At 37.0% G+C, this 12,500-nt stretch overlaps 6 protein-coding genes across 6 annotated transcripts in view; 3 read left to right on the forward strand and 3 right to left on the reverse strand.

Moving 5' to 3' along the window:
• LOC113824731 (crustacyanin-C1 subunit) overlaps positions 1-717 on the reverse strand; it is a 1,025-nt gene extending 308 nt beyond the window's left edge. The window contains exons 1-4 of the mRNA XM_027377494.2: positions 544-717; positions 362-446; positions 120-242; positions 1-10 (exon numbers count right to left, since the gene is read on the reverse strand). The exon at positions 1-10 is cut by the window's left edge and continues 308 nt beyond it. Of these exons, the coding sequence (XP_027233295.2) occupies positions 1-10; positions 120-242; positions 362-446; positions 544-681 (356 nt within the window). The 5' untranslated portion in view covers positions 682-717. The remainder of the gene's footprint in view (positions 11-119; positions 243-361; positions 447-543) is intronic.
• A 269-nt stretch (positions 718-986) lies between these two features.
• Positions 987-1,903, forward strand: LOC113824736 (crustacyanin-A2 subunit). The gene is made up of 3 exons (XM_027377496.2): positions 987-1,146; positions 1,252-1,468; positions 1,595-1,903. Exons 1-3 carry the CDS (start codon positions 1,024-1,026, stop codon positions 1,825-1,827), a joined length of 573 nt encoding a protein of 190 aa, XP_027233297.2. The 5' UTR covers positions 987-1,023; the 3' UTR covers positions 1,828-1,903.
• A 1,985-nt stretch (positions 1,904-3,888) lies between these two features.
• LOC113824722 (crustacyanin-A2 subunit) lies at positions 3,889-4,782 on the reverse strand. Its single transcript, XM_027377486.2, has 3 exons — positions 4,640-4,782; positions 4,318-4,534; positions 3,889-4,199 (listed from the first exon to the last, which is right to left on the reverse strand). Exons 1-3 carry the CDS (start codon positions 4,760-4,762, stop codon positions 3,967-3,969), a joined length of 573 nt encoding a protein of 190 aa, XP_027233287.2. The 5' UTR covers positions 4,763-4,782; the 3' UTR covers positions 3,889-3,966.
• Positions 4,783-5,067: 285 nt separating this feature from the next.
• LOC113824721 (crustacyanin-C1 subunit) lies at positions 5,068-6,189 on the forward strand. Its single transcript, XM_027377485.2, has 4 exons — positions 5,068-5,242; positions 5,439-5,523; positions 5,646-5,768; positions 5,878-6,189. Exons 1-4 carry the CDS (start codon positions 5,105-5,107, stop codon positions 6,123-6,125), a joined length of 594 nt encoding a protein of 197 aa, XP_027233286.1. The 5' UTR covers positions 5,068-5,104; the 3' UTR covers positions 6,126-6,189.
• A 2,473-nt stretch (positions 6,190-8,662) lies between these two features.
• LOC113824723 (crustacyanin-A2 subunit) lies at positions 8,663-9,558 on the reverse strand. Its single transcript, XM_027377487.2, has 3 exons — positions 9,399-9,558; positions 9,077-9,293; positions 8,663-8,965 (listed from the first exon to the last, which is right to left on the reverse strand). The coding sequence occupies exons 1-3, from the start codon at positions 9,519-9,521 to the stop codon at positions 8,733-8,735; spliced, it is 573 nt and encodes a 190-aa protein (XP_027233288.1). The 5' UTR covers positions 9,522-9,558; the 3' UTR covers positions 8,663-8,732.
• Positions 9,559-9,829: 271 nt separating this feature from the next.
• Positions 9,830-10,846, forward strand: LOC113824724 (crustacyanin-C1 subunit). Its single transcript, XM_027377488.2, has 4 exons — positions 9,830-10,001; positions 10,097-10,181; positions 10,301-10,423; positions 10,533-10,846. The coding sequence occupies exons 1-4, from the start codon at positions 9,864-9,866 to the stop codon at positions 10,778-10,780; spliced, it is 594 nt and encodes a 197-aa protein (XP_027233289.1). The 5' UTR covers positions 9,830-9,863; the 3' UTR covers positions 10,781-10,846.
• The last annotated feature ends 1,654 nt before the right edge of the window (positions 10,847-12,500 follow it).

A 12,500-nucleotide genomic window follows, 5' to 3' on the forward strand; every position in this document is an offset into this window, starting at 1 on the left:
GCAATCCACGCTGCAAAGAGATGAATCGTATTGTTAATCATCGTCTGCTTTTTATTGGGTGTAATAATCATATCTATTTCATGTCTACTTCAGAACAAGATCCTACTATGAATACTCACATCCTTCATAGTCCACAGACAGATGAGCTTCTCCGAAAGGATTCGGCAGAACCTGGCCATTTCGTGTCATTGGGCTTCCTCTGGCGTCAATACCAGTGGATCTGACGTTGAACTTGGTTCCATCTGAGGAAAGAAGTTCAGCTTCGTGATTCCTTTTTAGAAGAGTAAACTAAGAGTAGGTTAAGTGTGCATGTCAAATACAACATTACGAAAAACTAGTTCTACAGCTGTAGGACACTCACCAAAGGTATATTCGTTGCGGACACACTGGCGGATAAGTTGGTAAGGGTTGTTTGTGATGGCTATTTCATACCACACGCCAGCATACTGTAAATAATGTAACATATGCACTAGCAAATGTTGTATATGTAATATATGGAAATTGTATATCATTCTCTTACTTTGGAGACTAAGATTAACTTACCTTTGGATGATTAGGCCTTTGCTGCTCATAGAGGCTTCTCTCGTCAACATGAGGACATTTTCCCGGTACGACGAAGTCGGGGATTTTGTCGGCAGCAGCGAAGGCTGTGAGAGCAAGGAACAGCAGCGAGGTCTTCATGGTGCTCCTGCAGTGTCAGTGCCAACGTGAAGTCTGGTACTTCTTTATATACAAAATGTAGGTCAGGAACGGTGCGCAAGTCTGATAAAGAAATCTTAATTATAACCCGAGCTTGGAGGGAATACACGTTCACTTTCTTCAGTTATATTATTCAGTTTAAAGTTAATCTAGAGATATTAAAAATATTGATCACAATCCATAGGAAAGGAGAGGAAATCACTCCTAATAAAATCCAGCGACATTCGTGATCTTCGGAGCTCCTCCTTCAACTGTGATTTGCATAAGCTTCGTGACATATAAAAGGCATGAACTTGGCGTCAGAATCACACTTCACAAGCCACCATGTTGAAGGCACTCGTAGCTGCTGCCCTCGTGGCTCTTGTCGCAGCCGACGGCATTCCAGACTTCGTAGTTCCTGGAAATTGTGCCAAAGTGGCAAATCAAGATAACTTCGACCTTCGCAGAGTAAGTTCTTTTGCTTATTTATTACATAATAACAGCGTAATAATTTGTAAACTGATTTACAGGCATTTTCGTCCTAGTACCTAAGTAACACATATTCCCCAACAGTATGCTGGTCGCTGGTATCAGGTCCAGATCATGGACAACGCCTATCAGCCATACACTCGCTGCATCCACTCCAACTACGACTACTCTGACTCTGACTACGGCTTTAAGGTGACCACAGCTGGATTCAGCCCCAACAACGAGTACCTCAGACTGCAGGGCAAGATCTACCCCACAAAGGACTTCCCAGCTGCCCACATGCTCATTGATTTCCCTACCGGTTTGTATATAAAATTCTCTTCTGTGCATATTTAAATTGTTCATTATTCTACATAACAGAATCCAAAGAAAGGATATTGAAAAATAGCTTTTCTTAACTAGGTGTTGTTCCTTCTTTTATCAACAGTTTTCGCCGCTCCCTATGAAGTGATCGAGACTGACTACGACAGCTACGCCTGCGTGTATTCCTGCATCGACACAGACAAGTACAAGTCCGAGTTCGGCTTCGTCTTCTCCCGAACTCCTCAGAATTCCGGTCCAGCGATTGACAGGTGCGCCTCCGTCTTCCGGAGGAACGGCGTCGACTTCTCTCTCTTCAACGTAGTTCCTCATACATCCGAATGTGTTTACAGGGCTTGAGATATACATCCCTTTATCTTTCTTTGTAATCATATCACAGGTAACCTCTATAAATAAAATATAGTTGGTACTTGCAGTATACAGTAATTTCCCCCTAAATTGTGTGGTGCGCAAATCAGTGGACAGAAAATAAATCGAAATTAATGAAAATCAGAAATATGATAACAGACCAAACTTTGGCTATATCACAACAGTACACTAGGGATTAAGATCAGCTTTTGGTAGGTTTGAAATGTCATACATGTTTTTAAAGGGATAACTTTTGTGTATGTGTGATTAGTATAATTGTAAGAGAAATTACGGGAAGATCGATCTAAATTACTGGTTTCAAAATCTTGTTACATATCGCGACTACTTGCATACACACACATATGTATTTGTGTGTTACACCCATGTCCATTTGCATATGTGTGTGCGTGTACATAATAATAAAGTAATACTGTCAAATATCAGCAAAAAGATTAAGTAATCATACATGCAAGACAATCTGACCTTTAGAAAATATATATTCTACTGCTTAAAAACAAAACTTTCTTTTACATCAATACTTAAGGCTATCAATCACGATGGTAATCAGTGAGGATTGTTATGACTTTCTTTCGCCAACAGTGCGGCTACTCATAAGATGAATGTGCAGGCTTACGGTTGAAAAAAAGTAATGCGTAAGACTAGAATCAATATCAGAATATAGTCTTATGTTTTCCTCTTTCTCACTTTTTAAGAATACATTTAAACTTTTCCATGGTTTGTTAACTCATTGCATCATAAGACATTTAACAAGCATTATGAAGGTTTGGGAACAAATGTTGGATGCAGGTAAAAAGCGAGTAACCATATTTTTCAAAATATATGCGTTACTGTTTTACACCTAAAAAAAGGAAAGAGAAAAAAAATATCGACATGTTATTAATATTGTTACTTTTATTATCTATTATTACTGGCATTACTGTTAACACTATCATCTTATTTCAGAACCTGTCTGAAAGCACTGAAGGCATCAGCAATAGTATTGGAAAAGCTAAAGTGCTTGATACACATCGTCTATCGTTACTACCGACCTATAAGCTTCTTTTCAAAAATCAAATTTAAGCAGTTTAGAGTTTTATTAGACACAAGAAAGGGGCAAAAATAGATCGATATATGGATGGCCTTATAGGTGAGTAGGTAAATAAAGGGTGTGAGATTTGAAGAACGCAGCTCATGAGGCTACGAAAATGCCTTCAACAAACCTTGTTCTCAAACAGTTTAACAGCTAGTTATATATATATATATATATATATATATATATATATATATATATATATATATATATATATATATATATATACACACACACACTCATACACATATATACAAATACATCCATATATATATATATATATATATATATATATATATATATATATATACATATATATATATATATATATATATATATATATATATATATATATATATACATATATATATATATAATATATATATATATAATATATAAATATGTGTGTGTGTACATGTGTACATATGTATCAGTCTATATGTGAGTGTGTGTGTGTTTATTCTGCACCCAATATATATATATATATATATATATATATATATATATATATATATATATATATATATATATAAGCGTCTATCATTTTTATTACATATCAATTTATATACACTGTACGTACGTTACACACAGTCACAGAAGAACGTACACGCCAAGAAATGCTTACCATACGCACACGGTCAGTGTGTGTATAGTGTGGTCATGAAAATATGTTTAACATGTATGTTTCGAAACTTTTCAACAATCTAGTCGTCTAATTTTGGATTAGTTTACTTTTAATTTAATTGTTCAGAAAATAAAATATGGGAGCCATAAAAAAAAAAAAAACAGTTTTGATGAAAATGCACATTTCTAAACTGGCAAAATCTCACCTTGATTTCTAAGTGGCGATGACATATAATCACATTACTGTCATCAAATTTTTTACTTTCATTCTCTTCCGTTTGTTTGTGCCTAACAGTTTGTGCATATAACTTTTTTTTCGGAGGGAACATTAATGCATATTGCAAGTTCCAGCTAAATTTTATTCATAGAGGTTACCTGTTACATGATTATTTGAGATATATAGAGGGCTAAATATCTCAAGCATTGTAAACACATTCAGACGTATGAGGAACTGGATTGAAAAGGGAGAAGTCGACGCCGTTCCTGCGGAAGACGGAGGCGCACCTGCTAATCGCCGAAGCGGAATTCTGAGGAGTTCGGGAGAAGACGAAGCCGAACTCGGACTTGTACTTGTCTGTGTCGATGCAGGAATACACGCAGGCGTAGCTGTCGTAGTCAGTCTCGATCACTTCATAGGGAGCGGCGAAAACTGTAAAAGAAAGAACAACACAGTTACAAAAAGCTATCGGTCAATATCCTTTCTTCGGATTCTATTATATAGAATAATGCAGTTTAAATATACATAGAAGATAATTTTATATACAAACCGGTAGGGAAATCAATGAGCATGTGGGCAGGTGGGAAGTCCTTTGTGGGGTAGATCTTGCCCTGCAGTCTGAGGTACTCGTTGTTGGGGCTGAATCCAGCTGTGGTTACCCTAAAGCCGTTGAAAGAGTCAGAGTAGTCGTAGTTGGAGTGGATGCAGCGAGTGTATGGCTGGTAGGCGTTGTCAATGATCTGGACCTGATACCAGCGACCTGCATACTGTTGGGGAATAGATATTACTTAGGTAATAGGACGAGAATGCCTGTAAACCAGTTTACAAATGAAGATGGAATAAAAAAGTAATAAATAAATAAAAGAACTTACTCTGCGAAGGTCGAAGTTGTCTTGATTTGCCACTTTGGCACAATTTCCAGGAGCTACAAAGTCTGGAATGCCGTCGGCTGCGACAAGAGCCACGAGGGCAGCAGCTACGAGTGCCTTCAACATGGTGGCTTGTGAAGTGTGATTCTGACGCCAAGTTCATGCCTTTTATATGTCACGAAGCTTATGCAAATCACAGTTGAAGGAGGAGCTCCGAAGATCACGAATGTCGCTGGATTTTATTGGGAGTGATTTCCTCTTTTTTCCTATGGATTGTGATGAATATTCTTAATATCTCTAGATTAATTTTAAACTGAATAATATAACTGAAAAGAATGGACGTTTATTCCTTCTAAGCTGGGGTTATAATTAAGATTTCTTTATCAGACTTGCGCACCGTTCCTGACCTACATTTTGTATATAAAGAAGTACCAGACTTCACGTTGGCACTGACACTGCAGGAGCACCATGAAGACTTCGCTGCTGTTCCTTGCTCTCACAGCCTTCGCTGCTGCCGACAAAATCCCCGACTTCGTCGTACCGGGAAAGTGTCCCCTTGTTGACGAGAGAAGCCTCTATGAGCAGCAAAGGCCTAATCATCCAAAGGTAAGTTTATCTTAGCCTCCAAAGTAACAGTGATAAAGTTTCCATAAATTACAGATAGAACTTTTACTATACAGCAGCCATAGGCCAAATCATTCAAAGCTGAGACCATTTTTATCTTAAAAGTGACATAGTGATATACAATATTCATATATTACATATACAACATTTGCTAGTGCATATGTTACATTATTTACAGTATGCTGGTGTGTGGTATGAAATAGCCATCACAAACAACCCTTACCAACTTATCCGCCAGTGTGTCCGCAACGAATATACCTTTGGTGAGTGTCCTACAGCTGTAGAACTAGTTTTTTTTCGTTATGTTGTATTTGGCATGCCCACTTAACCTACTCTTAGTTTACTCTTCTAAAAAGGAATCACGAAGCTAAACTTCTTTCCTCAGATGGAACCAAGTTCAACGTCAGATCCACTGGTATTGACGCCAGAGGAAGCCCAATGACACGAAATGGCCAGGTTCTGCCGAATCCTTTCGGAGAAGCTCATCTGTCCGTGGACTATGAAGGATGTGAGTATTCACAGTAGGATCATGTTCTGAAACAGACATGAAATAGATATGATTATTAAATCCAATAAAATGCAGACGATGATTAACAATACGATTCACCTCTCTGCAGCGTGGATTGCTCCCTACGTGATTCTGGACACCGACTACGAGAACTTCTCGTGCATCTACAGCTGCTCCGGATACAACTTCGGCTACTACTCCGACTTCGCCTTCATCTTCTCCCGCTCGCCAACTCTCGCTGACAGATACTACAGGCGTTGTGAAGCCGCCTTCATGAACATCGGTGTTGAACCCTCTCGCTTCAGCAAGACAACCCAGGGTTCATCCTGCCCCTACAGCAGCCATAGGTCTTGGTAAAATGTCAGTAAATTACTCTTATATGGATAGATACCATATATCTAGAAATAAAATCAACTATTAATCTCTCCCTTTCTTTCCTCGCGAGAACCTTACATGGAACTAAACACAAAATTAAGAATTGAAGTTACATGTTACTTATAATATGTATTACACTTATGCATACATTATATGTATGTGATTATATATATATGTGTGTGTGTGTGTGTGTGTGTGTGTGTATTTGTGTGTGCGTGATGTATGTTTATTATATGTATGTAAATAGACCGTACATTGGATACAAACAAAAACAAAAAAGTGAGAATATCATGGTGTGAGGTTAGTTATGATTTAAGTTTCCCAATATTGGGATGATACCAAGACTGAGTAGCACTTTCTACTTTCAGCGGGAAATTTTGGACTAGTTTACGTATATACATGAGTCTGGATATGTGTGTCCACATATGTACATGTTATATGATCTAAATATTCACATATATATGTGTATATAAATATGTTTTAGTATGTATAAATACATACATCATATATGCATATATATACATATATACATCTCTACACACACAGATATACATGTGTGCATATATGTAATATCCACATATATATACAATAAATATACATACATAATGTATACATGTATATGTATATACATATTTATATGTTCTAATTTATATATATATATATATATATATATATATATATATATATATATATATATATATATATATATATATGTTTGTGTGTGTATCATACAAATACACATGCATATATACATGATATATGATGTATATACAATTAAAAGATTGACAGATAGATGGGCAAACAGACAAGTGGCTTAAATTAAGAAAAAAAGAGAAAAATATGTTATCTATCCGGGTAGCATACGTTATATAAATGTGTGTACATATGTATGAATTTTTATATATATATATAAGTATATAAGTGTATATAAGTTTATATATGTATGTATATATTTTATATATACATGTGTATGCATGTATGTGTGTGTGTGTAATTATGGATATATACGCGCACACACACATACACACACACGCACACACATGCACACACACACGCACACACACACACACACACACACATGCACACACACACACACACACATGCACACACACACACACACACACACACACACACATATATATGTATATAGATACAGACACATATATGTATATATGCATACATATGTATACATATATATACATATACATGTATATATACATATAATAACACACATATATGTATATATACATATATATACATATGTAATATATACGCAAATGCATGTCGGCGTTGCATATATGTGTATGTGCGCACTTGTGAATATACACGTACAGAAGCATTTATAGGTAGATAGTCATGCACATGTATATAGAAATACGCATACATATATATGTATACATTTACATGTTTACACACACATACAAAATTGTATATGTATATGCACAAACACACATATAACTGTACATTTATACATACAAACATATATATATATATATATATATATATATATATATATATATATATATATATATATATATATATATATAATGTGTATATATATATGTGTGTGTGTGTTTGTGTATGTACAAACACGCACACACGCATATGCTTATATACAAATGGAATGTATATTCATATATATATAAATATGTAAATATATTTTGCATATACACACAAAATATACATGTCTACATCTATATCTATGTGTATGTGCATGTGCATAAGTGTGTGTACATTAACATATACATATATATGAATTTATGTACACATAAATACAGTGCGCCTCCGGAGTCGATCTTCAGTGTTTACATCGGGCATTACTGATGTCACTAAATGTGTACGACTCAGTATAGTGAATGAGGGATCATGTTGCGTTATGACTTCTGAGTAGCGTCTACGGAAAGGGAGACCGTCAACGCATTACATCCAGACATTGTATGTAACTGTATAACATATAAATATATATATATATATATATATATATATATATATATATATAATTATATATATATATACATATATAACACACACACATACACACATGCATTTGAGCATGGATGTGTATATATAGATACATGGATAAATAAATGGATATATATATATATATATATATATATATATATATATATATATATATATATATATATATATATATATATATATAATGTGAATATGTATGTATGTATAATGGCATGTAAACATACACATACATAGAGTTCTTTTAACGGCGCCTTACTGGGAGAGTACACTGTATAAGTCCAAGGAGTTGTGGACCATACTTGCTATGCATTCAGTGTATTTGTGCGCGGATGTGACAGTGCATAACAAATGTATTACCGTGTAAGGCATCTATTCCTGCACGGCTAAAATATAAGGTCTTCGCATATATATATATATATATATATATATATATATATATATATATATATATATATATATATATCACAGTTTGTCCATTGCCCATTTTGTGAGTGTATGTGTGGGGATGTGGGAGGAGGGGCGTTAATGCATATTGCAAGTACCAGCTGTATTTTATTTGTAGAAGTTATCTGTGACATGATTACAGAGAAACATAGAGGGATGTATATCTCAAGCCCTGTAAACACATTCGGCTGTATGAGGAACTACGTTGAAGAGAGAGAAGTCGACGCCGTTCCTGCGGAAGACGGAGGCGCACCTGTCAATCGCTGGACCGGAATTCTGAGGAGTTCGGGAGAAGACGAAGCCGAACTCGGACTTGTACTTGTCTGTGTCAATGCAGGAATACACGCAGGCGTAGCTGTCGTAGTCAGTCTCGATCACTTCATAGGGAGCGGCGAAAACTGTTGGCAAAAGAAGGAACAACACTATTTTTCAGTATCCTTTCTTTGGATTCTGTTATGTAGAATAATGGACGATTTAAATATGCACAGAAGAGAATTTTATATACAAACCGGTAGGGAAATCAATAAGCATGTGGGCAGCTGGGAAGTCCTTTGTGGGGTAGATCTTGCCCTGCAGTCTGAGGTACTCGTTGTTGGGGCTGAATCCAGCTGTGGTCACCTTGAAGCCGTAGTCAGAGTCAGAGTAGTCGTAGTTGGAGTGAATGCAGCGAGTGTATGGCTGATAGGCGTTGTCCATGATCTGGACCTGATACCAACGTCCAGCATACTGTTGGGGAATAGGTGTTACTAAGGTACTAGGACGAAAATGCCTGTAAATCAGTTTACAAATTATTACGCTGTTATTATGTAATAAATAAGCAAAAGAACTTACTCTGCGAAGATCGAAGTTGTCTTGATTTGCCACTTTGGCACAATTTCCAGGAACTACGAAGTCTGGAATGCCGTCGGCTGCGACAAGAGCCACGAGGGCAGCAGCTACGAGTGCCTTCAACATGGTGGCTTGTGAAGTGTGATTCTGACGCCAAGTTCATGCCTTTTATATGTCACGAAGCTTATGCAAATCACAGTTGAAGGAGGAGCTCCGAAGATCACGAATGTCGCTGGATTTTATTAGGAGTGATTTCCTCTTTTTTCCTATGGATTGTGATCAATATCTTTAATATCTCTAGATTAATTTTAAACTGAATAATATAACTGAAGAAAGTGAACGTGTATTCCCTCTAAGCTCGGGTTATAATGATGATTTCTTTATCAGACTTGCGCACCGTTCCTCACCTACATTTTGTATATAAAGAAGTACCAGACTTCACGTTGGCACTGACACTGCAGGAGCACCATGAAGACCTCGCTGCTGTTCCTTGCTCTCACAGCCTTCGTTGCTGCTGACAAAATCCCCGACTTCGTCGTACCGGGAAAATGTCCTCATGTTGACGAGAGAAGCCTCTATGAGCAGCAAAGGCCTAATCATCCAAAGGTAAGTTTATCTTAGTCTTAAAAATAACATAATGATATACAATTTCCATATATTACATATACAACATTTGCTAGTGTATGTGTCTGTAATTACAGTATGCTGGCGTGTGGTATGAAATAGCCATCACAAACAACCCTTACCAACTTATCCGCCAGTGTGTCCGCAACGAATATACCTTTGGTGAGTGTCCTACAGCTGTAGAACTAGTTTTTCGTTATGTTGTATTTGACATGCACACTTAACCTACTCTTACTTTACTCATCTAAAAAGGAATCACGAAGCTGAACTTCTTTCCACAGATGGAACCAAGTTCAACGTCAGATCCACTGGTATTGACGCCAGAGGAAGCCCAATGACACGAAATGGCCAGGTTCTGCCGAATCCTTTCGGAGAAGCTCATCTGTCCGTGGACTATGAAGGATGTGAGTATTCACAGTAGGATCATGTTCTGAAATAGACATGAAATAGATATGATTAATACATCCAATCAAAAGCAGACGATGATTAACAATACGATTCACCTCTCTGCAGCGTGGATTGCTCCCTACGTGATTCTGGACACCGACTACGAGAACTTCTCGTGCATCTACAGCTGCTCCGGATACAACTTCGGCTACTACTCCGACTTCGCCTTTATCTTCTCCCGCTCGCCAACTCTCGCTGACAGATACTACAGGCGTTGTGAAGCCGCCTTCATGAACATCGGTGTTGAACCCTCTCGCTTCAGCAAGACAACCCAGGGTTCATCCTGCCCCTACAGCAGCCATAGGTCTTGGTAAAATGTCAGTAAATTGCTCTTATATGGATAGATACCATATGTCACGAAATAAAGCAAAATATCAAACCGTTCCCTGTTTTGCTGCGACCATCTTACATGAAACCAAATACAAAACCAGTAATGGACATTTCACATTATTATGTAACACACACATACACATGCTGCATATATATATATATATATATATATATATATATATATATATATATATATATATATATATATATATATATATATATATGTGTGTGTGTGTGTGTGTGTGTGTGTGTGTGTGTGTGTGTGTGTGTGTGTGTGTGTGCGTGTATGTATGTATGTATATATATATATATATATATATATATATATATATATATATATATATATATATATATATATATATATATATATATTCAGTGCTATCAGCTAGGATAGCACTGGCCAATGGGAATACATTTATATATAAAGTTCCCCAATATTCACAAATGACTTTTGTGTGTGTGCACACAACATAAATACTTAAGCAATATATATCCTAGTTGATGCTGGCCTGTACATATATGTATGTGTGCACCATTGTATAGAAAAACGTACTGTACATATGCATATATTAATAGATGAATGTATACGTATACTGTTATGTATATATATGCATATATGAATCATTTATTTATATACCTGCAGACACCCCCCCCCACACACACATACACACACTCAAACACACATCCACATATATATTTATACATATGCTTGTGTGTGTTTGTGTAGGTATATGTATGTAGTCATGTATACATATGTGTATGTATATATATACGTGTGTACACATACACACATATTTATGTAAGGTAACAGTAATGCAGTACTGCTACAGCTGGTTTGATACCGGGACAATTCCATGGCAGTGTCCCTTCGAGGTCTGATCCGCACCTTCCTTGCACTTAATTAACCTGATGCGAGTACCACCTGGCCAACCGCACATCGTACATGTAAGTGATAGCGGTCAAAGCGGGTGAATCCAGGTCACGGTACTCGCATACGGGAGAAGATGGTTTCAGTGAATTGATTAAATCGTCTCTATGTACATATATTCTATAATCCATTCAGTCATTCATGTACATAGCTAATTGTTTTCAGCAATGCATTAGTAGTGTATGTCTACATCACTAATTAGCCGGGGAAAATTACGAACAACAATGCGCCACTTGCTTGTTCATTTTCGTCTCTGTGCCTAATATTACATACTTGCCATCCTTGGAGCAGTCACTAAATAAAGCCCTGGCGATTTCCTTGTAAAAACACAATACTAGCGGTGACTTGACGCAATAAGAGCAGCGGGTTCCGAGCGAGAAGGAGACCAGATCTGCCGGTGCTCCCCAAAGTACCCTGGGGTATCTGCGCCTTCTGGCATGGGTATTGCCTACCCTCTCGTGGAGAATCGTGACTACCACACGGCTTATGACGTCACTAACGACGGCATGGCAAACCACCAGCATGGAGTCACTAGCAAAAGCCATCTAATTACTTGGCTAAAGTGAGGCTATAATATATATAATACAGTTCATCATTATATGTGACACAGTCCTTCTGGTAGATGGTGTCCTCGCACAGATAACTGGGCATCAGAGCGGCAATTCATATGTTCTCTGGCATGCACGTACATTGCGCGCGCATTAGTCACGGGCGGCACCCCGCATTTCCATCATGAGGGATCAATAAAAATCATGTTAATAAAATTTAGTAATGCA

The sequence above is a fragment of the Penaeus vannamei genome, chromosome 27 (genome assembly GCF_042767895.1).
Source record: "Penaeus vannamei isolate JL-2024 chromosome 27, ASM4276789v1, whole genome shotgun sequence".
NCBI lineage: Eukaryota > Metazoa > Arthropoda > Malacostraca > Decapoda > Penaeidae > Penaeus > Penaeus vannamei.